The sequence below is a fragment of the Crocuta crocuta genome, unplaced genomic scaffold (assembly GCF_008692635.1).
Source record: "Crocuta crocuta isolate KB4526 unplaced genomic scaffold, BGI_CrCroc_1.0 scaffold97, whole genome shotgun sequence".
NCBI classification, from domain to species: Eukaryota; Metazoa; Chordata; class Mammalia; order Carnivora; family Hyaenidae; genus Crocuta; species Crocuta crocuta.
This window is the reverse complement of record NW_027531999.1, coordinates 3402460-3429844: the sequence shown is the minus strand read 5'-3', so window position 1 is coordinate 3429844 and position 27385 is coordinate 3402460. Positions and strand designations below refer to the sequence as shown.

The 27385-nt window shown below is 34.5% G+C and overlaps 1 protein-coding gene across 6 annotated transcripts in view; it reads left to right on the top strand.

The window, feature by feature from the left end:
• The window catches only part of CNOT2 (CCR4-NOT transcription complex subunit 2), a 130115-nt gene that overhangs the window by 91158 nt on the left and 11572 nt on the right, over positions 1–27385 (top strand). For 5 of the 6 annotated variants that reach the window (XM_077775280.1, XM_077775281.1, XM_077775282.1 and 2 more), the window contains exons 4-12: positions 3776–3842; positions 14635–14782; positions 15519–15701; positions 17992–18071; positions 20936–21061; positions 22897–23021; positions 23965–24085; positions 24177–24333; positions 27309–27370. In XM_077775280.1, the coding sequence (XP_077631406.1) occupies positions 3776–3842; positions 14635–14782; positions 15519–15701; positions 17992–18071; positions 20936–21061; positions 22897–23021; positions 23965–24085; positions 24177–24333; positions 27309–27370 (1069 nt within the window). The remainder of the gene's footprint in view (positions 1–3775; positions 3843–14634; positions 14783–15518; positions 15702–17991; positions 18072–20935; positions 21062–22896; positions 23022–23964; positions 24086–24176; positions 24334–27308; positions 27371–27385) is intronic. The other variant, XM_077775285.1, reaches the window with a different exon arrangement.

The window sequence follows — 27385 nt, the reverse complement described above, 5'->3', positions numbered from 1 at the left end:
TAACACAAAAAATTTTTAGACTTTTTTTGGTCACGGATGTCAGAGTTGTATCTAGTAACTACAATTGTATCTTTGAAATACAGTGTCTAATTTATTGATTTTCTTAACATTCTTATAAAGTAAGGATAAATGGGCTTTTTGTTGGGTCATGGAAATAACTGAATCATATTACTATGTCTTCTAGCCGCTTCCTGGTTTTTGTCATTGGTTGACTCCAGTGTGTGTTATAGACTGTTTGAGAAATGAGAATGACTATAATTGAAATGATGGTTTTGGACTGGGAACATGGTAACCTTCTTGTTGGTTTCAGCATTGTATTGATTGTATGACATTTAATTTTTTTCTACCATATCCCCCATCTACGAACATATGTTCTACTTATTTTACCTGGAAATTTGTGATGAACTTCTTTCTTTAGCTTCTTAGACAAAAATTAATATAAACATAGGATACTTTTCAATAAGTTCCCCCAAAGGCTGAATGACCCTCTGACTGCTGTTAAAGGGAGTCCTGCATTGGGAGGAAGATTAGATTATTAGCAACAGTTGCTACCATTCAGTGAGCACTTACTATGTGCCATATATTATCTCATTTAATCTTCACTTCAACTCTATGAGGTAGGTAGTGTTACTTCCATCTTACAGGAAAGAAACAAAGGCCCGGCTCTCCCATGGGTAAGTGACAGAACCAGGATTCAAACCTAGGGTTTTCTTCCCCCCAGACTCCAAAGCTGGGCTTTTATGTTGCATTCCCTACTGTAATGTGTCTTTTGATCTAAAGTTTTATATTTTTCTAAGAAATTTATCTTTATATTATTAACTTTAAGCATTTAAAATACGTGTAAGTTTTCAGTTTTCTGTTGTCTGTTAATTGTAGTTCTTGCTGTGCCATGGTACATTTCTTACGCATTTTCTTTGCCCTTATAAATAGCATTTCTATGCCATTCATGTTCCCTCATTGTATGTTAAATACATTTTTAGCACTGACATATTTTATGAAGTATGCTTTCAGACTTTAGAAATACATACCATTAGGGACTAGTTTTATAAGAAATTATACATTTGCATTTTTGACATGTTTTGAGGCAGTCATTTTAACATCGGTTTGCATAGCTGACTAATGCTTATTTTACATGGATGTTTTGAAGGTTAGAAACTCTTAAGTTTAACAAACTACTTTCCTAATCCTGTAAAATATCATAGTACTAAGTTTTTTTCCTGTTCTGTCACACATAGAGAAAATGATAATATTTATTATGTCACACTGGTAAATAGGTCACCCTGTTGCTCATGGTCTCCAATACTTGACTCAGGGAGCCTGCGCCCCTCCCTACCTTCGTGCTGTTTCTCCCTCCCTCAGCCTCCTGCTGTTGTGAGTGAGGGCAGAAATCTTGGCTCACCTGTAACTCCTGTGGGTATATAACCTTTGTGAGAAAGTGGGCTAAGATGTCTCTTCTTTGGAGTTATGTATTTAGTAAACATAAATCTCTGGGAAAAGTAAAATTTTTAAGTGGTCCTTCTAAAGTGTTTACATTGTGGATCATTCTGAGACACTTATTCATATTTTACAGTCTCCTCTCTTTGAGGCTTTTAGAAACTACTCTTTTACTTTCATTTGTACTTTGATAACAGAACATCATGATTTTAAGTATATTATATGAGCATTTTATCTTCTGTCACCAACTAAAGCTTTGGTGTGTGTGTGTGTGTGTGTGTGTGTGTGTGTGTGTGTACACATTTTCTTTGGGTTCTTTTGGTTTTTGGTTTTTTGTAATTTGGAATTGAACCTTTAAGGTACTTAAAATATTTCCAGTTAAGTGATAACAGTAATGATGATTGTATCTAACAAAAGAACTTGATCAGGCATAGAATGTGTATTCTTAGTTTAATTGTTTAGATTGTGTACCCTCTGGATTTAGGAAGGAATATTTATAAGGCTTGATGGCTTTTTAAGAAACTTTGTTACTATATTTCGAAACTGTTTTTAGAGTAGTGTTACTCAGCTCTACCTCAGAAGAGTGATGTATATATATCTTTAGTTTAAAACTATTGTATGAAAGTTCTTGTGAATTTTTGAATAATTAAAACAACTCAGAATTTTGACATGAAAATGGCATGAAATGTGCATTGTAAAATCTTATTTACATATTTCTCCTTCTGGTTTCCCCTAATGTAGTCGATATCAGCACAATTCTTCACTGGATACCAAAGTGGCCTCTGATAGTTTCCTGTCTGGTGACTCTTTACCCTCTTCCTTTTCTCTAAACCTCAACCATTCCATCAGGACATCAAATCATGTTGCTTGTACCCCAGAATGCCTCTCTTTTAAAATCCCACCTCTGCTGTTCTGGCTTAGTAGCTTATCATTTCCATACATTTTTGCTTTTGGAATTATCTTCCTAAAACACAGTTTGATCAGGTTACTCCCTTGCTTGATATTATTTTTTCTCTTTATTCCCGTAGCTGGTAGTCATCTGCCTTTTACCTCTGGCCCCAGCATATTCTTTTATTTTCCATTCTTCTGTGTATGCCCAAATGTGCATAGGGGTATAAGCCTCACCTCCCTTTACTAATTACAGGTTGTGAAATCATTGATTTTTTTTTTTTATTTTGTTTGTATTCTTATCCTGTCACTAATTTTCATCATACTTATACTCACTGCATATTCTCAGGCTGGAAGATCCTTCATCTGTACTCACGTCAGATATTACTGCTCTATAAAATATTCCTAGTAACCTCACCCTTGTTTAGAGTTATCTTCCTCTGGTAATACTTCAGAGCATTTACTACATTGTCCCTTAGAGTATAGTTAGGTGTATAATTCATTCTCTTTTACTAGACTATAACTCTTATGATATTATGGCCCAAGTTTTGTATAAATTGTTTTGGTGGTTACTTCATATAAGATAGAGAATACATAAACATACACTTAAGTGTACACATTTTTATTTACTCTGTTTATCTACTTTGTGTACTTTGTGTACACATGCAGGGCCCAGTCTATGAGGAAATAAAAAGTGGATATATATATAACATGTTCCATGAATATAACATGCCTTCAAAGAATTTATATTCTACTAGGAAAGAAGACACTGATGCAATAAATTGAAAGACATTGTTGATAAGTGCCATGAAAGTCACATCACTCACTGGCTGTATACATTATATACCATGTCTATATATTTTTCTAAGTAATTTTGACTTGTCCTTTGATATTGTGTCATCTCTCCATTTATTACATGATTTTATGTTTGTTAAATTTTTCTTCCCATCACTATTGATACACATCAACTATTTGCAAATATAAATATTAGGAAATATTCTTACAAAATCTAAAACTTTTCTACTTAGGTAATTTTACTTTCAAATTTTAATAAACTGAAATTAAAATTTAGCTTAATATATTATCTAAGAATCAAATAATTTCACTGACAAATGTATAGGGGCTGACTTTTTGAGCTACTGCCTTCATGTTTTTGTTAGTCTAGTTTTTTGTTTTTTTAAGTGAAGTGATGATGCTATAGTTTTATTTGGAGTAACTTGAAGAAAAAGCTTGTTGTGATCATAAATTAGTTTTATTTGTACATTTTTATTTCATCCAGTTGTGATATCTTCTCTAGAGACATGGAATTCATTATATAATGTTTGTTTTGTGATTTTTTTGATAAATGAGAAATGTGGGCTGACTCACAGTATATATGGTACAGATTTGTAAAGTGTAAATGCATTGCTCTATGTACTTTCTTTATGCTCTAATATAATTAATTTGTTTCTAGATGCTGGCATCACCATCTACATCAGGTCAGCTGTCTCAGTTTGGGGCAAGTTTATACGGGCAACAAAGTAAGAATTTTGTATTTATTCTGGGATACTTGATTTAAGACAAAAATAACTACCAAGTAAAGAACAACCAGTGCTGCCCTTGTGGGTCAATTCTAGGATTTGAAAGGAAAGATTTTTAATTTTCAGTTTTCCTTATTTCACTCACATAGCAAAACTTACTTCACACCTTTCTAATTCAAAATTTGTTATCTGGATATATATAGGATAGATTGAAATTTATTTTTACATCTTTTGTATCTGTACATTCCTTTGTAGTACAGTATTTTTGAAGAAAAATTTGCTAAACAAATAAAAATTTGACATTCTCTATGTTTTCAGTTAGAGGAAGTTAAAACATTTTTTGTTTGGTCAGTTGAGTGGATTGTTTTGTTAGTGTTTTTTGGCTTTTTTATTAATGAAAGACCATTATTTAACGATTTGTGAAATGTTTGTTTAGCAAATATTTCTTCTTTCACTTTAGCTCAGTCTGGATATAGAATATATGTTTTTGACTCACAGTTCAATGCTTTTTCCACATACAAGATTTAATTTCTTTTTAGGTATGGTAATGCTTTTATAGCGCTTAGCACAGTGCCTGGCGCATAGTAAGCGCTCAATAAATGTCAGCTATTATTATCACATAAAATTTTTATAAAACTAAGTTATAAAATCTTCCAGTTTTTTTCAAGTTAATTTTCCAAACTGTAAAATATTAGTAAGATTTTATTATCTCTTAATGTCAGAGACTGCTGATCTCTCATCTCTGTTAACGGAAGGGGAGTGTTAAAAGGGATATAAATTCCCATCAAAAATTACAGGAAATAAAGTAACTGGAGGAGACAATTTGATGACTGAAGATCTTAACCAGCTTCAAATAAAAATCAATTATTTGATTTGGAACCCTTTCCCAGTATAATAAAAAGCAAAATTTTGATAGGTATCAGAATAGTTTGTCAGACCACTTTATTGTTCAAATTTATTTTGAAGGTTAGCAGAGGGAGGAACTTATTTTGTTAGACAAATGTAGTTTCCATCTACTTTATTCTTCTTTCTTTTGCTGTGGGGTACAGTTTTATTAATAAAGAATTAGTAAATAAAATTATTAACTGAATATAGATATTAGCAGTTTTCCTGTAGTTATGAAGAAAATATTTTTAAAAGCTTTTTATTGCATAAATGAGGTGTTGCTTATTCACAAATGTTCATTCTAATTGTTGAGGGGATGTTATTAGCTAGTAATTTGCTTCTGTGTTTTAGTATGAAACCTACTACTTTCATCATTCTGGCAACCCTTACCATGCATGAAAATATCTAGTTATTTTAAAGCTACCCTTTATTTCTATAGAGTAACTGCAAAGAACTTCCTTTGTTTTCTTTTTAAAGCCCACAATTTATCACAGCAGAAAATAGATATGGAATGGAGAAAAACAATATTTGAGGAGCTAAGGTTATTTTATGAAGGAGAATGGCAGATTATTTTACGTCTATAGACTTCTAAAATCTGCTGTAGTTTTTTACCCTACAAATGTGAAATTGTAATTGGGCTAAGATATGGAATGGATTAAATTGGAAATATAGTTATTTTATTGGTATCAGATACGTATTAACTTGTGTAAAATGATTGTGCTAATTATTAAGGGGATACAAAGATTAATATATGAACAAAGTTGTTTTCATTAGAAAAAGTATTTTAAGGTACTTAGTTGTTTAAAAAGAAATCATATATGAGAGATACTTCCTGTTGGAATTAAAAGGAACTGAAATGTCTCAAGTACAGTTATTCCTTTCCAGGGTACAGATCTAGAAGCTATAACTAGTGAAAAAAAGACAGAGACTGTATTCCCAGACTCTGTTCATTAGGATAGACCTGAGGGGGCCAAATATGTCATGTAGCTGCTAAGTAGTCTGAACACACACCTTGTCAGAGAGAACACCAGCTACCCTGTGGGACTTGAGGTTCTGGGTTTCATTAGTATAAATTAGAATGTTAAACCTTGAGGAGCTAACACTAAAGGATGGAGACAGAGAAGGGATAGATTAGTGATGTTCTTATGGCAGCTAATTCTAATTGTGCATTAGGCCTGATGTAGCTACATGTTCTTTTGCCTTCTGATTGTATTGAATACTACCATTAACTCTATATTCAGATTGGCAGAGTTCAACAGGAATTTTACCATTAAAATGGAGGTCTACCATCTGTTTTGTGTTCTTTTTTTTTTTTTTTAAAGATACATTTTTGAAAGAGGGACAAAGCATGAGCCGGGGAGGATCAAAGAAAGAGGGAGATACAGAATCTGAAGCAGGCTCCAGGCTTTGAGCTGTCAACACAAAGCCCGATGCAGTGCTTGAACTCACGACCCATGAGATCATGACCTGAGCTGAAGTCAGACATTTAAACAACTGGGCCACCCAGGCGCCCTGTGTTTTGTGTTCTTGATGATTACAGAGGTTGGAGGTGGAGAAGGAAGAGTAGCCTCCAAAACTGACACACACTGAGGGAGGACGTTCCTCTTGGAATGGATACAGGGCTGCTGAAACTTACATTTTGCCAGATTTGAGTGGAAGTAATTGGGAAGTACATAAGGGTACTAGAAAAAGCTGGACTCTAGGGGCTCGAATGATCACAGATTCCAGGATAGTCTATCCAGATATGTAACTTACTTTTCATCTAGGAGTTCATGTGAACACTGTGCATTAAATGATAACTGTAAAAGCCATTGAATGGAATCTTGTGTTCAAGTTGCACAATATTCTCTACTTGTTTTCTTTGCATGTGTGAGTAAGCTTTTGGGTACCCCTTATAGGTTTAAAGACCCCTTGGGCTTCCCAGAGCTATGTACTAGATTGGAATTAACAAGGAACCAGGAATTAATCTTTTCTCAGTATTAGTGCATTGAAATTAAGTCGTAGTAAAGTTGGAGTGACTTTCTCATTCTTACCAAAAAGATTTAGAGCCTTGGAGAATTGGACAAAAGGGAAACTACTGTTTACTGAGTGCTTCCTATATGCCTGTTATCTTATAGGCACATAGGTTAACTAGCTGTTAGGATGAATCCATGATACATTCTTGTATCTGAATTCTCAGAGGGCCTAAGCCTCTTGCTGGGGAAAGAAAGAAACTTGTCTCTCTGGGATCTGGACTCCTGACTTGAGAGCAGTTGGCATATTCTCATGTTCCTGTTATCTGGCCTCCTATTTTAAGAACACCTAGGTGAAGGCTACTTTGTTTTGTCAGAACTAGAGCACAGGTGGGTGATTCAGACTAGATTCAGGTGTTGATATTGACCGTATAGTTAGGCAAATGAGACATTTCAGAAAATTGTAGGACCGTTTAACAGATACTTGAATTAATACCAAATACTCTGGGAGTTCTTGGTCTCAAGCACGTGTTGTAGTTGAGAAGGTCAAGACATTTATATGTAAAATGTTAAATAACAGCCTACAATGTTAATGCATAGGTTTAAAAGTATGGTATTGAATGATATGGACAGATTTAGGGTTTAGAGAGAAAAGCACAGTAAGCTTCAAAAAGGAGGTAGGATTGAGTTTAATAAGTAATTACTGAGTGCCTACCATAAAAATGAAAGGCATTAATGTTGCATAGTGCAAATGTGTGGTAGAAGAGATTATTCTACTATATATACACTGTATGTACAGTGTACATACTGCTATGATGTTACTGCATTTTTTTATTACATGTCTTTACTGCCTTTGTATCCTCTATTCTGTACATCTCAGGCACTCAGTAAATGTTTATTGAATGCATGGTGGACAAGATATGGTTAATCTAGTAGATAAGTACACAGTTATTTTATTACAGAGCAGAGGAGGAAGTACTGAGTTTTCTAGATATTTCAGAGGTGGGAGTAATCACCTATTTTGGAGAATGATCAGGAAAAGATTTACAAGTGAAGTCATGTTTAACAATGGCCTTAGTAAGACTGTGAGTAAGTTTGTTCTAGCAGTGGGAGCAACACCTATAGCATGGGATAGATTTGGGGGTAGTCTAGTTTATCAAGGCAAGAAACCTTTTAGGCTGTTACATTGATTTCATTCAAAAAGTACAATCTTTCCAGTTTTGTGGGATATATCGTAAGATCTTTACTGGTCAAGAACATAAGCATACAGTTTTCTTGCAGAAAACAATGATTTTGTGAAAACCATTAGACTAAGTTTATTTTCACCTTTAGGACGACCTTTTGACTTCTTTGCATAGGCATGTTTCACATCCCGCCTCCCCCCTCCCCCTCCCCCCAAAGTTAATACTTACTACATATTTACTATGTGTCAGGTCCTATTTTAAGTACTTTATATGAATTAACTCATTTCATCTTCACAACTATCCCAAGAGAGGTTCAGGGATTTGCCCAAGGTTTTACAGGCAGTAAGTAGTATAGAGCCAAGATTATATTACTTAGTAAGCGTAACTACGTGAACATGAGTTGAGAACAGAAGTTCCTTTGAAACCTGGATGTTATGTATTACTTACTGAATGTCATGACCCTAGATAGTGGGCTGTTAGCACATAATAGAAACAAAAAATGTTAAATCTACAGATTTAAAGAGTTTGCTGACCAGGGCATTATGGCAGTATTTGGCTGCTTCTACCGTGGGCAAAATATTATTCCAGGATGTAAGAGTATGGCAAATAACAATGATCTTGTTTTCATGGAGCTTATATATATATTTTTTAATTTTTTATGTTTATTTAGTTTTGAGAGAGAAAGAGAAACAGACAGAACCCAAGTGGGGAAGGGGCAGAGAGACAGGAAGACACAGTATCTGAAGCAAGCTACAGGTTCTGAGCTGTCAGCATAGAGCCTGACACAGGGCTCAAACTCACAAACCCAGAGATCATGACCTGAGCCGAAGTTGGACGCTTAACAAACTGAGCCACCTTGGTGCCCCGCATGGAGCTTATATTTTAATGAGGAAAGAATAATCGTGCAGACAACTAGGAAATAATATGATTCTTGTAGTAAGTACTATAATAATTAAGTCAGATTAAAGGATGAGGAATGGGATTTCTATTTTACATGGGGCAGGCAAAGAGGTTATCTCTGAGGAGGTGATATTTTAATGGAAACCTGAATGTTGAAAAAGGGAAATCTTTGGAAAGATCTGGGGGAGAGCTTTTCAGTTACAGACGACAGCAAATGGATCCTGATGAGAATGTAAGAATGAATTTAATGAGTTAAAGTAAGTGAGAGGGCCAGTGTAATGAGCAAAGAAAGAAGATTAATAGAGTAGCAGGTGTCAGATCATGGAATCTTGTAAAAATTTAATAAATAATTTGGATTTATTCTAAGTTTAATGGAAGGATTTTATGATACAGTGTCATTTTTAAAAAATCACTTTGTAGCAAAGGAACTGAGTGGAGAAGGCCAAATGGTTAAGAATGAGAAAGACAGGGGCGCCTGGGTGGCTTAGTCGGTTAAGAGTCCGAGTTTCCGACTTTCGCTTAGGTCATGATCTCGCAGTTCGTGGGTTCGAGCCCTGCGTCGGGCTCTTTGCTGACTGCCAGCTCAGAGCATGAAGCCTGTTTCAGTGTGTGTCTCTCTCTCTCTGACCCTCCCCTGCTCACGCTGTCTCTCTCTCCTAGAAATAAATAAAACATTTAAAAAAAAAAAAAAGAATGAGAAAGACAGTGCTACTGCTACAGTATTCCAGGCAGGAAAATAGGCTTGAGGGGCGCCTGGGGTGACTCAGTCAGTTAAGCGTCCGACTTCGGCTCAGGTCTTGATCTTGCAGTTCATGGGTTTGAGCCCCACATTGGGTTCTGTGCTGGCAGCTCAGAGCCTGGAGCCTGTTTCAGATTCTGTGTCTCCCTCTCTGTCTGCCCCTCCCCCGCTCATGTTCTGTCTGTGTATGTTTCAAAAATAAATTTTAAAAAACTAAAAATTTTTTTTGAAAAAAGGGAAAATAGGCTTGAGCTGAGGGTGGAGTCTTAGGAGGTGGTAAGATTTGGGATATTTTGGAGGTAGAGCTAAATATGATTTTGTGATAATAGGATGTGAAAGAGAAAGACCAAAGATTTCTAAAGTTTGACACATGCATTACTTTGTGAATGGCTGTCATGAAATGTAGTGGAAACTTAGGTTGAGGAGGAGTAAGCCAAATGTTGTCAGGTACTCTCAGCTGGTTCCAGCATAGCATCAACTTCTCATAGTTGAGGATTTTGAAGCTAGTTAACTCCATTCATGTTTCTTTCTTGTTTCATACATGCTTAGTACCCAGAAACAAACCCATTCCTCCTCCAGGTATATCACTTGTCTTCTTTTCATAATCTTGTTGTTTTCTCATACTGAACTGTTACAATGTTTTTACCTACCTGACACATCACCACCACCACCAAATACCTGAACTAGATCTCTTTCATTATTTTAATTCATGTACTGTCTCCTCCAGAAAACGTTTTCTGATTCCAAATCCATTTTACGTTCACATCTGAGTTAGTGGTCCCTCCCAAATACATCAGAGCACACTGTATGTATTCCTTGTGTAAACACTTGGACCCTGACATTAAAAAAACTTTTTTTTTTTTTTGCATTTCTATAGAATAAGAGAAGGGAAAGTATTCTAGGTTTGGAGATGGATATGAATAAAAGTGCAAGGGCAGGTTTGGAGAGGGGACCAGGGAAAGGAAGGAAGATGTAAGTAAAATATATTATGTAAAAAGAGTATATATTGGGGTAAAATATTAAGAATGGAGGAGTTACATATTAGTTATATCTCCATAAAGCTGGGCTTGGGGAAGCAAAGATTAGAAGAATCTTTTGGGTCATGACGGAATTTAAAGACTAAACTGATTGGATTAAAACTATAGAACGGTATAGTATTGTATGGCTGTGTCCCTAAAAACACCTGGCGAAGTTTTTAAATCTCACTGGCCATGAATTGCCTGGATTCAGACTTTAGTGACAATTTCTGGGCATGGGACCCAGATATTAAAGTTCCCCAGGTGATGTAAAAGTTAGCAACTACTATAAGAAGTGGAAAAGGATTGCTTGAAAAAAGGGATTGAAAATAAGAGTCAGGAAAATTGGATCATTATTTATCTTTTTCATTATTTGTGATCTTGGGCAGGTAACTTAATTCCTAATGTTCTTTATCTGTAATTTAGATGATCTCTGGAGACTTTTCTATGTCTAAAATCTTTTGATTTTAAAGAAGGAAAATGTATAACAGATCAATGCTACAGGGAAGATTAATCAGCGAAGTGCAGGCAGATTTTTGGAGGTATGAAGATCTGAGGACAAATTGGAGATTAGAAAGTGGTTATTCATTGTTAGTGTGAGTAGGACAGTGAGTTCCTAGGAGAAGGTAGTTGCTTTGGAAATGCAAAAGGGGGCACAGTAAGCCCTCTTGCATCAAGTAATGGATTTTCTACCCTTTCCTTAATAAAGATATTTGGAGATTTCATTTAAGTGTGACTATTCAAGGGTTTGGTTGCTATGACTAGATTTTTTTCTTATATTATTAATATTTGTTTTTAGCAAAAGATTGAATAAGGGATGTGCTGTTAACCAGTTTGTGCAGTGGAAATAATTCATAGAAACATTGATTAAATCCTATTCTTTTGGATTTCTGACAAATGATCAATAAAGATTTCAGTTCATCATTCATCAATTCTCTGTTTAGCACCCTGTCAAATTAGAGGTAGGAGTCTACTTGGAGTATGTTCATATATTTCTCCTAAAGAAAAATTGTTTCAGAACCATAACCTTTTTAACTACTTTTAAATTTTTTGTTCATTCTTTTATTCTTAATTATATTTTTTACCTGTTTAGTTACTGTACACCAGATTTTTTATGAGGTCTTTTTTCCATCCCATGTTTTTCTTTTAGCTTCTACATCTTCTTGGTATAATATTTTAGAGGTTTTTTTTGTGATTATTTCTAATTATATCACTAAAAGAGTAAAGTTTTCCCTCTTTGACCTTACCCAGTTGTAATTGGCTCAAGTAACTCAAATTTAATGACTCAGTATGTTTTGCTTCCTAAAAATAAATCTTTGTATGTTCTTATTCAGTAATACTCTCTCTGTTTTAATTGAATTTGAAGTAGCTTGATTATTAAGTTATTCAAAGCTTGATGATCCAGTTTGAAATTGATGCACTCTTCCCTTTTCTTTCATACCTACCTAGTTCAGCAAAATGCATCTCAGACTGTTTGAACTTATTAGCTGTTTTTTGAAATCAAGAGTGTTAAAGGAAAAGGAAAAAAAGTAAACACTAATCTTTGAGTTTATGTTATACTGTCTTTCTTCATTCTCAGCCCTATGAATGAACTCTTGTGCCAATCCCTAATTGACTAAATAAATTACCATATCCATTCTTGTTTCTGTCTCCAGAAGTTTTTTGCTGATGTTCAGATAATCTGTAGTCTCTAAGGTATTTCCTAAATTACAGATTTTCCTAATATGAAGGATTGAAATAAACAGATCTTTAGTAAGGTATATTGATTATTAGAAAAGAGCCAAAGGGTACTTGATTTTTAGAAAGTGTATGTTTATAGTGCTGAATGCATAAGAGTGAAAAGGAAAGGGAAAGTAAAATTAGAAGAACGAAAACTTCATAGGTACAGAGAAGACAGAAAGAAAATGGGGGAGGGGGAGAACAAGAGATGGAGATTTAGAAAAAATTTGAAGAGATGTATATATTTTGGGGGGCAAGGGAGGCAAGAGAAAACAAAATAGAGGTGTCACAAATTGCTAGACACTCACAAGGGATGTTAACTGTTATATTGGGCTCCCATAGGGCTTCCATGAAGAACACTTGGAGTTAAGAGATCTAAATTCTAGTCTTGCTTCTTTGTGTTACCTTGGAGAAGTCAGTTAACTCATCTGAGGCTCAGATTCCTCATCTGTAAAATGTGAACATTGGCCTAGGTGATCTTTAAGGTCCCTTTGGGCTCTAAAATTGTATATTTCTTGGTGGGCAGTGATTGTGTGAAACACTGTTAATTCGCAGCTATTGCTGACTTTAGGGCAGCATATTTGGGGAGAAGGATGTAAACTCCCTAAGGGTAGGAACCTTTTCTATCTTGTTCACTGCTGTATCCCCAGCAGCTAGCACAGTGCTTGGCACATAGGAGGCACTCAGTAAATGTTTGTTGAATGAGTTATATGAAAAGTATCACTTCGGTGGTTCATTATGGGAGCATCTAGAGGGCCTAGAAGGAAACTAGAGTGGCTTAGGAGAAGGAAAAGACTGATTTCTTCTAAAGAAATCTTATATGGCTGATTTTTAATCTCTTGTTTTTCCTTATTTTGGCTGATCCAGAGAAAGTGTCTGCAGCTAGCAGTATATTAATGGGCACAAAACTTTCAGTGACCAGACATACATATGGTGAACTACACCAACATATAATCTAGGCCAGTTAGTTTCCTTCATGCCATTTAAAGAAATACAGAACAAACCTCTGGTCCTCATGGAACCTGTCTGAAAAGCGTGCACATAGAATATATTGACTTGGATTTATTGGCTTCATTCACTTGAGAAGCAAAGTTAAGCTATAAGCCAGGTACTGATTCCAGTGAACTCTTTGTGATCCACTGGTATCCTTGGGATAGAAAATACTACATTGTTATGCCAGAGGTAAATTTCGCAAAAGTACTTGAAGTTTGAAGTAAGACTTTCAGAAAATATATTTACTCCACTTTTTTGGAGGGTATAATTTCAAAGTATTCAAATCCTTGAACTTCTTGCTCCTGAAATTAGACCTAAAAGGGAAGAAAAGAGTCATTTTAAATCCCTAGCACTAAAGCAATCTGTGTATTCATTAGTTTTCTCCATCTTATCGCTTTTATTTAACTTCCAGTTCATAGTAAGTTTAGTTGACTGACAGGCAATTTAACAGCTGACTAGAATAGAAAGCACCAAAAAGTGTGGGTCAGGAAGATGGAAGCATTTATGGGTAGATGTGATAACTGGTGACAGCTGGACATCTTTACTCTGAGAGGTGAAAGGGCAGAGAATCTAAATATCTAGAATATTCGATATCCCTGATATTTTGAATCGTTAAGAAATTAATAATTTATATTTCACATTAACAGAAGTTAGGAAATCTGTCATAATTTTTTTTGAAATAAGTTTATCTCAGTTAATTTTTTCTGTGTTTTGTATCTGAATGGTAAAATTTCAGTGGTCTGTAAAATGTACCTGTTGGAATACATCCATCCTTTCATCTGGCCCCAGAAGAACTAGATAATCACATAGAAGGTCATTGTATTTAGGAAACTTTTAAGTTCTTGTCTCTTATAGTTATATCAGCTTGAGTTTTTTTTTTTTTTAAACAGTTGTTGACATTTTATGTTGGATTTGTAAAAATTGTATTGTTGAGAAGTACGTATGTATAAATAGCAGAGATTTCTTAAATGCATTTTAAAAGGATCATATAAAAATTCACGCTACATCAGCAAAGTGGGATTAAATGTGTACCTCAGTTTTGATTTAAAACATAAAAACATAAAACTGCAAATTTCTTAAAGCCATATTTGTACAAGTATTTTTATTGAAACCTAAGTAATTTGTTAAAACCATTGGCAGATGTAGTCTATTGTAAAATAGAAATATGAAAAGAAGATAGAACTATGAAGGCAGTATCCATTCATAATATTAAATTTCAGACTCGAACATTTTTGTTAAAAATCAGATTCCATTTGGAGAGAATTGAATCTATCCATTTAAAATTTGCATATTATATTACATGTTAGGCCATTTAAAAATGTTTTAAATTGCCAACTCCAGAAGATGGATAACAATTTCATTCCTAATGGCAATGAATTTCCTTCTTCTGAATTTTTTTAATAGGTGCACTAGGCCTTCCAATGAGGGGGATGAGCAACAATACCCCTCAGTTAAATCGCAGCTTATCACAAGGCACTCAGTTACCGAGCCACGTCACGCCAACAACAGGGGTACCAACAATGTCACTGCACACGCCTCCATCTCCAAGCAGGTATTTATTGATGGACCAGAATCTTTCTCAAGATGTATCTTTGTAGAGTAAGCAGACTTTTTAGTTTTTAATCAGATAACTAATTATTTGATTTTTCTGGTTCAGTGCCTTTCACTGAGGAAAAGAAAGTATATACCCTATATGCTCATTTTATTTCACTACGAATTGATAAGTATAGTGTAAGATGTTTTTATCCTGCATCTAGCATACTGGTTGTCAGCTGGGTGGGTATCAAGGGTGAATCACCACCTGGGGAACTTTTTCAGAAGTCTAGTCTCTTCCTCAAAAGAGGAAGTGCAGTTTAAGATCATTTCTCAGATAATTCTGATTATTGCTCCCTCAGCACACATTCATTGTTCTAGTGAGTAAAATAAAACAAGATTACTTAGATGATGCGTATTAGCATGAAGAAGACAGAATGGCATACATTTGGAATGAACTTATTTTAAATATATGTGTGAAATACATTTATATTATTTTATATCATAGTCACACCAATAATTTTCTCATCTTAAATATCACCTTACATTAATTCTGCTGTAATCTACCCAATTTCTTGTTGGTTTGACTCTTCAAAGAGCTAGAATGACCAGACAAAAGAATTAAATTAATGAAAATTAGCAGTGTAATTTGAAAGTATATTTGAGGTTCTGGGGTTAGGCTGATTGATTGTTTACAGAGAATTTTAATGAGTGATTGTAGAGAGCTTATTTAGTATAATGGACTTCTTTTTCAGGGGTATTTTGCCTATGAATCCTAGGAATATGATGAACCACTCCCAGGTTGGTCAGGGCATTGGAATTCCTAGCAGGACAAATAGCATGAGCAGTTCAGGGTTAGGTAGCCCCAACAGAAGCTCGCCAAGCATAATATGTATGCCAAAGCAGCAGCCTTCTCGACAGCCTTTTACTGTGAACAGGTAAGATGTTTATTGATAATGTGTATAATTGTCTTTCTGGGTATTTTCAGATTTGCCTTTTCATATTCAACATTCTGTTTCTTGAGTCTTGGCTTCTGTCTCATAAGTATGTTTCATCATATTTTTATGACCAAAGATTCTTTCTGTTACACATTACAACTTTAACCTCCCCAAACTAAAGGCATGATCTTTTGAAAATCAGTTTGATTTTAGAAAGCACATTAAAGCTTTTTGTTGTTGTTAGAGAAGAATTGTTCTTAAGATGCCACCAGGCAAATTTTTGTTGATGGGTCCTTCCTCTATTAAATGAGGCTGGCCATTTAATGTGACTTATGAATAGTACCAGCGATATGTTTGACTCTTAACTGCCTTGCTTCACTTATGCTTTGGTTCAGTACCTTTTCAACTGAAATTCAGTTTTATGGTTTAGAGACTTAGTGACCAGAGACGTTTTAAGACTACATCTATAATATTTGAAAATAGTGTCATGTCCTGGGATTTAAAACAAGATGAGCTGTGTACTTTACACACCTTTTTGCACAGTCCGTTTTGATATGTTTACTATGCAAATAATAATGACATGAAGACCAATTGTCCGTTTTGTTAGGATATTTAAGCTGTTCAGATAATTTATATGAGAGTGATGACTACGTATAAGGCTTTGTATCTTGCAAAAATAGAATTTAAGTCTGCCAATTTTTTTTTAAATGGGGAACTCTGGGAAGAAGAAGGATCTTCACCTATTTGCTGTCATCTTACCCATTTAATTCACTTTCTTTTATCTGTTACTTGTAAAATCTAGATTAAAATAGGTCATTAGCATATTTCCTGTTTGGTCTTTATCCCATAAACTCCAGTTCTTTTATTTAGAATTATGAGTATTAATAGTTTTATTTTCTTTAAAATATTACAGTTTGTAAAGGGTTATCAAAATTATTTCCTTGATAGCTTCCTAATCGTACCCTTCTTGGGCTTTATCACATCTTTTCTTACAGTATTGTTCATTGAATGTGTATTTATATTTTTGCCTTTCCATATTTTTTCACATTTTAATTGTTTTTTAAAAATACATTGCTTATAAATTGTCAATGAAACATGGGTTTCTAAAACCCTGCTTATTACTATTAGTAAATTGTATTTGTTACAGAATGTTTTCATCCTTTAGTACTTATTCAATGTTTGAAGGTACCTAGGTCACCAGCATTGCTCACTGCTATGAAACAAGTATTTTTAATGGCTTTCCTTCTCTAGAGTATTGTTTGATCAGCTCCAGATTTTGTGAAAAACTGTTTGGCCATAGTTAGTTTTACAGATTTAGGTGAAAAAACAAAAACAAAAAGCCCTGTCATCTTTAGTTTAACCCTACTCATAACACTGATACACTGTCTTTTACCAGATTATACACTTTTACCAGATTATTTGATGGTAAAGATGCCTACTTTCATTATAGAATTTGCATTAACAGCTCTTTTTGACATCCTTAATTACTTCTGGCCTTGCTTTAAGTTCAGACTTGTTTTTTGTTTTCTCCTGATTAGGCTTGTGCAAAAAATGGAGGCGTTTGTAACTATTTACCAAGTACCAGCTGTGCATTAACTTAGAATGGAGGGCACTATGGAGAGATTTGGTTTTTCTTTTAAGTAGCGGAAAGATAAACTATATTTAGATAAGAATGATGTGTTTTAGAACACTGAATTCAGTTAAAGAAAAGCATCACTTAATTCAGGTAAACGAAACATTTACTGAGTGCCTGTTGTATCCTCCTGAACACTAAAGGCAGAGGATGCAGAGAGGACTATGACACAGACCCTGTCCATGAGGAGTTTATATTCTAGTTGGGACAGACTGTTGTATGAAAGAAGATCTTTTATGGAAAGTAATAATAGCACGCTTTACCAGTAGTGGAAGGAGAACAAGTGTTCAGGAACAATAGTTATATGATATACTGCATGTTTTTGAGATTAGTTACTTCTACCAGTGTATCCAGTAAGTTGTTTCACCAAGTACACCAAATATTGCCATTAATCTCTGTTTTCCTTCAGACTTATGTATGCATTCTTTGCTTTTTGTTTTTTAATTCATCTGCTTAAGACATTTTGGTTCCAAATTATTCATGAAAGGACTTCAGGAACATTTTCAAATAAAGGTTAAACTCAGAAAAATAAAACTAGTGTTTGTTTTTAAACATTGTTGTTTTATATGAGGAGATCAAAAGTATACACTTCTGTTTTTCTTCATCTGGAAGTTAGTGTTCTTACTGTATATCTAAAATTATTTTCTATGTACCCAGTATGTCTGGATTTGGAATGAACAGGAATCAGGCATTTGGAATGAATAACTCCTTATCAAGTAACATTTTTAATGGAACAGGTAAGCTTATTCTGGAGGTAGTACCCTATAAAAAATATGGTAGATCTTTGAAATATAAAGCAATTCAACGTACTGGTCTTAAAATATTAATAGGATTTTTGTGTTAAACTGGTAGAATTTAATTTAGTGAGAATTTGACAGGAATAGATAGGGTTTAATTCCAGTGAACAGTTGAGAGATATTTAAATGTATTTTTTCACTTGATATGGTAACAGCATAGTGTTATAACTTCAGAATTATTTCCTTAACACCTAGAGAAAACCCCTAAACATTACCCTAGTCTATATTTATGCCTCAGAATTTCTTTTATGTCAAGAGCATTTCCTATCCTCAGTCCTGTCACTACAGTCTAATTTAGGTTGAGTGGTATGACATTCTGGCTGTAGAGACCCAGAATGAAGAAAACTTTAAAATTATATTGGAGCACTTAACAACTTTTTCTTAATAATTTTAATAATACTCATTTTGGCATTTAACCCTTAGATTTTTTAATCCAGTTTTATATGTAAAATTCAGAATTAAATGACCTAGAATTCTGATTTTGAAATCCTGCAGTCTGTTGGTTTCTTTCTTTTATCAACTGCTTCAGAGAGAAGAGAACAGGAGGCTTTATTACTATTCCGCTTCAGATTTCACCCTCTTCCATCCTTGCCTCCAGACCCTTTCCTGAGAAAAGAAATAAAGGATGTTATTACGGTCATAGGAGCAAAAATGAATTGATCGTTCAGAGAGAAATATATATGAAAGAAGTGGAAGGGAAAGAATAATCAGTGAAATGAAGCATATGTGGAAGCATCAGACAAGATTTAGTAATGAAATGTCATTTGTGACTAAGAGCTTTTAATTTTATGTGGTTTTTATGTCTTTAGCAGTAGAGATTGGTCAGACTAGACTTTAAATTCCAAATTTTAGCAGTTAAAAATTATACTTTTATGTTCAAGATGTTAAAATGATATGAAGTACCATATTTCCATTGTTTCTGAAATGCACATTTTTTCATACTTTATTATCTCTGAAATCAGACTATATATCATAGTTTAATTGGCAAATTATTTTTTTTTCCTAAGTGGACCATAAAGTAACAGTGTGTTTGACAATGCCATCTAATATTCTGAATTATGGTTTTATACACTCCCATAAATTTTTTAAAAACTTTTAAAATTCAGTTTTAACTAAATTTTAACTATTTTGAGGAAAATAGTCTCTAAGTCTTCATCTAAAAATCTGAATTTGGGAATTTATTAAGTATTTTTTTAGATTAAAGCTTTCAGATAACATGGCAATTTAAAATTCCATTTTAAGAGGACCTGAAGATGTATATTAAAAGTTAATATATATGCAAAGTATGTAGTTAATTTATAACTATGTAACTTTAATCAAATAATTAAAGAAACATTACTTTTTTAGATTGAAACACTATAAATTATCCTGTTGTTTTCTTTATGTAGTATCTTTTTAAAATTAAAAATTAATAAACTGCAGTTGGTTTAGAAGCAATGGATATGATTTTATCATTTAGTCTTCATAATTTTACATAATAACCTGACTTGGAATATTAATAGAGTGTATTTTTTTTTATCAACAAAGTTATCTTGAGATAGTTTCTGAGATTTTTTAAATTATGAAACTTGGAGAAAAATTCAAAATTAACTGAAAAACAAATAAATTGAAAATGCAATAAAACATTAAAACATTAGATGAAACAAAGACTTTTTAAAAAACCTGTAGTTCAGGCTAAACCTCAGGGAGAAAATTAAATTCTTCAAAAATTAAGCATATAAGATTGTAAGAATAATAGAATAATAAAAGTTGAGAAAAAATTAAGGGGACATAGAGGGAATCCTGGCTGGCTCATGTAGTGGAGCATGCAAGTCTTAATCCTGGGGTTGTGAGTTTGAGCTCCATGATAGGTGTATAGATTACTTGAAAATAAGGTCTTTAAAAAATAAGCAAAAGTAGAAATCTTAGGTTAAATTTCAAGCTGATCTTTTTCATTTAAAGTGAACAAAAATTAATTTTATTTATTTAATATATTTATTGAGCGCCTACTGTGTAATAGGTAATATAAACTTCTGGGCTTTGCAGCATATTCCCATGCTTCCCAAACTCTTGACAGACATGGGAACCCTACTTAAATTGTATCTACTCCACCTTACTATACTCCCCAGCTGCAAAAACATACACACACACGCACATTCGTATGCATGTACGTGTGTATGCATACACATTTGTGTATGGGACAAGTAGATCACAGGACAGAAGTCCTTAGAGTTTCTGCTCCCACTGCCTGTGTTTAGATATGAGTCTGGTCATTTGAAAGAGGCACTGTCATTATCAAACCTGTGTGTAACTAAAGCTCCAAGAATCCAGATACTACCTCTGCTTTTGGATATAATGAAAAGAACAGTTATATCACAACAATCTCTCTCTTGTTAGCTAATAGGCTATAACTTTAGAGTACCATCCTTCACAGGGTAAATAAACGTACCACATTAACTCCTTATTGTCTATCTTAAGTCTCTAGGACTTGGGATTTTTATTATGCTAGCTACATGTTGCTTTGCTGAATTATTCATGAAATTCTTTTGCATGAAGTAAGTCCACAAGGGTTTAATGTACGCCTATACATACCTAGTACAATGCTGTGTCTTAAGGAAGAAGGTACTCTCCTTTCAGATTACATTATGGTTGGTCTTTAATATTCCCTTTAAAATGTTTGTACAATCAGGGTGCCTGGCTGGCTCAGTCAGTAGAGTATATGACTCTTGATCTCTGGGTCCTGAGTTCAAGCCCCGTGTTGGGTATAGAGCTTATTTAAAATAAAATAAAATGTAGAGTCAATAATATTCTTTCTCATTATTTAGATGGAAGCGAAAATGTGACAGGATTGGACCTTTCAGATTTTCCAGCATTAGCAGACCGAAACAGAAGAGAAGGAAGTGGTAACCCAACTCCATTAATAAACCCCTTGGCTGGAAGAGCTCCTTATGGTAATTAAGCTTTTTAATGATGGCTAATGTGAACTTTCCATTGTGCACACACAACACCCGGACATACACATTTCTACACATAGTGCATGTTCACGTGTACGTGTATCTACATGTACACACACACACACACACACACACACACACACACACGTTTCCTAATAAGAGTAGCATAATTTTGTCAGAGTTGATATATGTAAAGTACACTTTCCTTCCAGAATACCATGATAGCAAAATTAGGTGGGAAAACAGTTTGTATAGACGTCCAAAAGGAAATCTTCATTGGTATTCAGAGGTCTTCTTCTGGCATTTCTGCCTTAAGTATACCGTAATGATTAAGGTGCCTTTTCTCTTTTTAAGTCATCACACATTTTTTTAAAGAACACATTCCTGCATTCCTAGTGATTAATAATGACTGAACATACATTGAATATTTTTCCTAAGCCACATTTTCACCTTCCACACTACTGACATTTGGGTCAGATAATTCATTGTAAGTGGGGGGACTGTTTGGTTGCATTAGAGAATGTATAGCAACATCCCTGGCCTCTACCTACTTGATGCCAATTGTACCTCCCAGTCCCGGTCCGTCCCCCCACCCCCCTAATCATTTTGACAGCCGTAGGTGTCTCTAGACATTGACAAATGTCCCATGGGAGACAAAATTACCTTCTGTTGAAAACCACTCCTCATGGGATCATGGATAGTTGATGTAGACTCTTGGTCACAATTAAAACATTTCTCACGGTCTCTAATAATTAAGAGATTTGGCTGAATGAAATGGAGGGGAATGAAATGTGTGCAGTAACAATTTTGACATGAAAATTATGTAACAGGAATGTAGCCGTATTTTCTTTATCCATTGCACATAGTTCCCTTTTGGGAGAATCTGATAGAGATCAGTAGCAGAAACAATGAACTTAGTTCATAACTTTTCTAAGATAGCAGTTTTCCCCATTTTCAGCCAAGAAGGATTTCTGTGTCTTTCAGAATATGAATACAAATTAACAGTATGTGGAGAAGGGAAAAATATACTGTTAGTATTCTAAAGTTTCCAAATTAGTCTTCCAAAAATAACAACAACAACAAAATGATCTGCCCTGGAAGTTGAGTACCTAGCTACTTGATTCTCAGTTCAGACTCTAATGTTTTTAACCTTTCCTCATAGGTCCATTTTTTCATCCCTTTAATCATTCCCGTTGCTCTCCTTGGACCAACTCTAGTTTCTCCATATCGTTCTTGAATTGTGGAGCCCCAAACTGGATATTGTTCTCCAATAAGGGCCTGACTAATGCCAAGTATAGTGGGAGGATTACTTCCCAGTTCTTGCATGTTTTACATCTATTACATGGAGTCCAAGAAAATCTGAAATAATATGGAGTTGTTTTATATTTGATTGCAATTTGCTCACTCTGTAAGTCACTTTCAAGTAGAATACTGACATGTTCTTTTAAAATTTATTTTGTTCATTTGTATTTGACAATTAACTGGTGTTTATAATAGCTAGTCAAATATTTAAATCAAGCTTTAAACCAGAAATTTTAATAACTATTACCAATATCAAATTATGTTTTTAAGCATCTGTATATGACATTAGATTTAGAATTATAGGATTACCACTTATTTCCCTTGTATTATTTTGTATATGGAGTTATTATTCAGTATATAAAAGTTTAGTTCTTCATTATGATCCTGAATACTAATTTTTTGAAGTGTGCTTTCATAGTGTAATAAAAAGTTCTTTTGGTACATTATTATGAGGAAACAGTTTTTTTATAATTTGTAGTAAAATAGCATAAATATGAATTACGATTCTCTGGATTATTTTCATTACATAGTTGGAATGGTAACAAAACCAGCAAATGAGCAATCCCAGGACTTCTCAATACACAATGAAGATTTTCCAGCATTACCTGGTTCCAGCTATAAAGATCCAACGTCAAGTAATGATGACAGTAAATCTGTAAGTAACTGAGAATTATGTATGTGAGTGATGTAGTTTTTTCCCTTCAGACTTCTCTTGTATTAACAGTTTCGTAGACTATATTAAGGGCTTACTAAATACTGTTACAAAATTATTTATCTTGAATATCTGTAATCTAACTTCTGAAGAATGTGGAAAACCTTTATAACTTAGAAGATAGCCTATTTTTTTCCTATTTCATATAGGTTTGCAAATTTCTGTTGAACTTCTCAGAGTTAATTTAGACTTTTATTGTAGTCCCTGTCAGCTGGATCCCATGAAGTTTGATATTATAGCCTTCTAAGGAGCTGTGTTTTTCTTGAGTAAGTTTTCTCCTTGAAGAATCTTTATACACATTTTTATTCCTGTGTTGATTCAGCCAACTCAGCTTCCTCTTTCTGACTTAACAAATGTGTTTATTTCTTCCACATTTCACTGAAAATACCTTTTTTTTTGTGATGGGAGTTTGTATATATTGTTAAAATAATTGATAAAGAAGATTATTGGGTAAGAATTAAATATGAATTTTTAAAGTTTATATATTCTAGCTTATCCTGGAGGTTTCTATGGTGATATTATTATAGGCAATGTACTGTAATATTTTCTCTTCTAAATTAAAATGTTGAGTGAAACTTGAAGTATATCCCAAAGCATATAGTTCTGAGATAAAGATTATTTTTCTGTGACTGAAGATCTGAGATATATAAGAATATCTTTCATATATTTTTTGTCCTTTAAATACTTAAATGTGTAAAATACAGTGTTTATTTGTTAATCATGGGACAGTTCTGGAAACAAAGTTTCATGTAGAACTTGAAAAACAGGTAATAATACACTACCAATTTAAATATAATAAAGAATGAATAGAAAGGTAACTAATATGTATACTTGAAATTTTTACACTTAACAAATTTTAATGTCACATTAATTTTTTCCATGTTAGAATTTGAATACATCTGGCAAGACAACTTCAAGTACAGATGGACCCAAATTCCCTGGAGATAAAAGTTCAACAACACAAAATAATAACCAGCAGAAAAAAGGGATCCAGGTGTTACCTGATGGTGGGACTCTATAAAATATGTCAAAGATATTATAGAATTCATTTCTGTACTTTTTCCTTAGAGATAAAATTACTATGTTCTTCTTATCCAGGTCGGGTTACTAACATTCCTCAAGGGATGGTGACGGACCAATTTGGAATGATTGGCCTGTTAACATTTATCAGGGCGGCAGAAACAGACCCAGGAATGGTACATCTTGCATTAGGAAGTGACTTAACAACATTAGGCCTCAATCTGAACTCTCCTGAGTAAGTTTTTTTCCTTTTCTTCCACATTTGTGTGTAATACTTCTTTGTGGATTTCCAGTTTATTTAATTTCATGTGATCATATTGTATTACTTGCAGCCATTTGTTGCTATTCTCTCTTGACTCTGGATCAATCCCTTTCATGGGAGCTCCTGTCACTTGACAGTATCATTCCTTTATAATTTGGCAGTTTCAGAATACACATATATGATCCTTCCAAAATCCTGAAACCTTGGCTCCTTGAGTTTCTCACCTCCAGAAGTCTTACCCTCCACCATATCTCAGTTACTCACAAGGTCACCCTTTGACCTTGTCATTATCAGTCACTTCAGTTTCCCTATAATTTTAAGTCTCTGCTCCCATGCCATTTCCTGTTTTCCATCTTTCTGCCTCAAGTACTGATTCCAATAATCATTTGATTCGTTGGGATCTTCAGTCTATTGATTTCTTCTACCTTTTCACTTTTCTTCCCCTGAGAAGAATTCACTTCCTTCTTACCCAGTTAAATTCTTTAGTCACTTGTAATGGCTTTTTTACATACACCCTTGACTACTTTGCCCCTCTTTTGCTTTGTTATGATTTCATGGCAAAAACTACAACCCTGGTAATACTTCAGTTATTCCATTCTTGATTTGTGCTACTGAGCCTGTTAGAGAAAAACACACAATTTCACTGCCTAGTCCTCACTTCCAGGAACCCCAAAAGTGGGCCCATAATTCTGCCACCCATAATCATAAGTGGTGTGCCTGGTCCCTTCCTTCTTTTGCTTTCGTATACAACTATTTCACACTCGTTTCTCCTAACATCTAAAGATCTTTTTCCCAGTCCTTACTCTTCGAAGGAGACCTTGCTTTTTTTTCCCCCCAAGTTCTTATCTTTGTTAAAAATTTCTTTTGATGTTTATTTATTTTTGAGAGAGAGAGAGAGAACAAATAAGTTGGGGAAGGACAGAGAGGGATGAGACATGGAATCTGAAGCAGGTGCCAGACTCTAAGCTGTCAGCACAGAGCCCAGTGCAGGGCTTGAACTCACAAACCATGAGATCATGACCTGAGCCAAAGTCGGACGCTTAACTGACTGAGCCACCCAGGAGCCCCTCCCGAGTTTTTATTTAAATTCTAGTTGGGGCGCCTGGGTGGCTTAGTCGGTTAAGCGTCCGACTTTGGCTCAGGTCATGATCTCATGGTTTGTGAGTTCAAGCCCTGCACTGGGCTCTGTGCTGACTGCCAGCTCAGAGCCTGGAGCCTGTTTCAGTCTGTGACTCCCTCTCTCTCTCTCTCTCCTAGAAATAAAACATTAAAAAAAAAAATTCCAGTTAGTTAACATACAGTGTAATATTAGTTTCAGGTGTAGTATTAAGACCAAGACCTTGTTTTTTTATTTCTACTTTCCTAAGAAAGCTGGAAGTAATCAGAAGAGAATGTCAGCATAGTCCTATCTCCAGATCTAAGTATCTGCTGCCATTTGCACCCACCTTATTCTTGTCTTTCACCCTGTTGATCCATGCTTTCTACTTAAAATCTCTCTTAAAAACCTAAAGACATAACAGTTTTGTTTGCACATTGTTGAAAATCATTTCCATCAACATACAAGTAATGCTGTTACTTCCTCTGTGTTAATAAAATACGTTCTTTTTGTCTAACTTACGTAAGTTACTGCCCTTATTTCTTCATTCTTACTTTTTGAAGAGCAAAACTCTTTAAAAGAGCCATCTTTAAAAGAGCCATCTTTGTATCTCCCATTTATCTTCTCCCATTCTCTGTTAAACCCATTTCAGTTAGGATTTTGCCCCACCCTTTCACTAAAACTGCTCTCATTGAGATCATCAAATTCAGTGGTTGCTTGTAGGAACTTATCCTCCTTGGCCTTTCAGCAACGTCTGACATAGTGGGTTCATTGCTGCATGTTTCTCACTGCTTTTAACTCTGGCACCCTGGTTTGAATCCCCATCCCCTCTTTCCTGGATTACCCATTAGGCAATCCCCAGGTGTCCCTGATTCTCTCCGTGCCCCTTACAGTCTCTTCTTTAAGTAGCAGCCAGGACAATCTTTTCTGAATAAGTTAATCCTCTGCTCAGTGCCTGGTAAGGGTTTGCGGTTTCCTTATGATAAAAACCTAAAACCCTCACAGGCCTAGACATCTCCACAGGCATGATCTATGTCTCTCCTGCCGCCACCTCAACAGCTTCTCCCTTTGTTCACTGTTTCAGCTTCACTGGCCTTCACTGGCTTTGCTGTAACTCAGACATGTCAGTCATATACCCACCTTAGTTTGCTAAGTTGCTTAGTTTGCTCTAGCAGTTCCCTCAGACTAGAATAGTCTTCTGCCAGATCATAAATATGACTAACTCCCTCACATCTTTCACATCTTTGTTCACATCTGATCTTCTAAATGGGACCTAACCTAACTACCTAATTTAATGCAACTAATCTCCCCTCTTTACCCCTCCACCAACATGGAATATTACTTATTATGCAAATTGTTTTTGTCTACCTCTGTCTAATCCATCATCCTCAATCAGAAAGTAAGTTTCATGTTGTCCGTTATCTTTGTTTTGTTCGCTGATGTATCTCAAGCACTTAGAACAGTGTCAGGCATATAATAGGTACTGAGTACATATTTGATGAATTTGAACTTTTGCTTTTAATAATTACTGATTTTTTTTTCTGGCCATAAAAATTGGAAAGTAATTTTATTTGGGGACATCGTATTAATGAAAGCATTCTGAGTTGAAGTTACATATATATGTGAATATATAACTTGTAACTTAATATATATACTTAATATAAATACAGCTATTTAACCTCGTTTCATTTTTCTGCTGTGTAAATCATAGTAAACACATAAAAGAGCTTAGAAGTGAAGATACTCATTTTACTTTTGAAGTCACTTTTCTTGATTTCCTGAAATAAAATTAGAAATCTTTGATTCTACTTTGGACTTCAGAGTGGGTTTTTTTTTTTTCCCTCTTATTCAGAAATCTCTACCCCAAATTTGCATCACCCTGGGCATCTTCACCTTGTCGACCTCAAGACATAGGTAGGAGAATCTGTT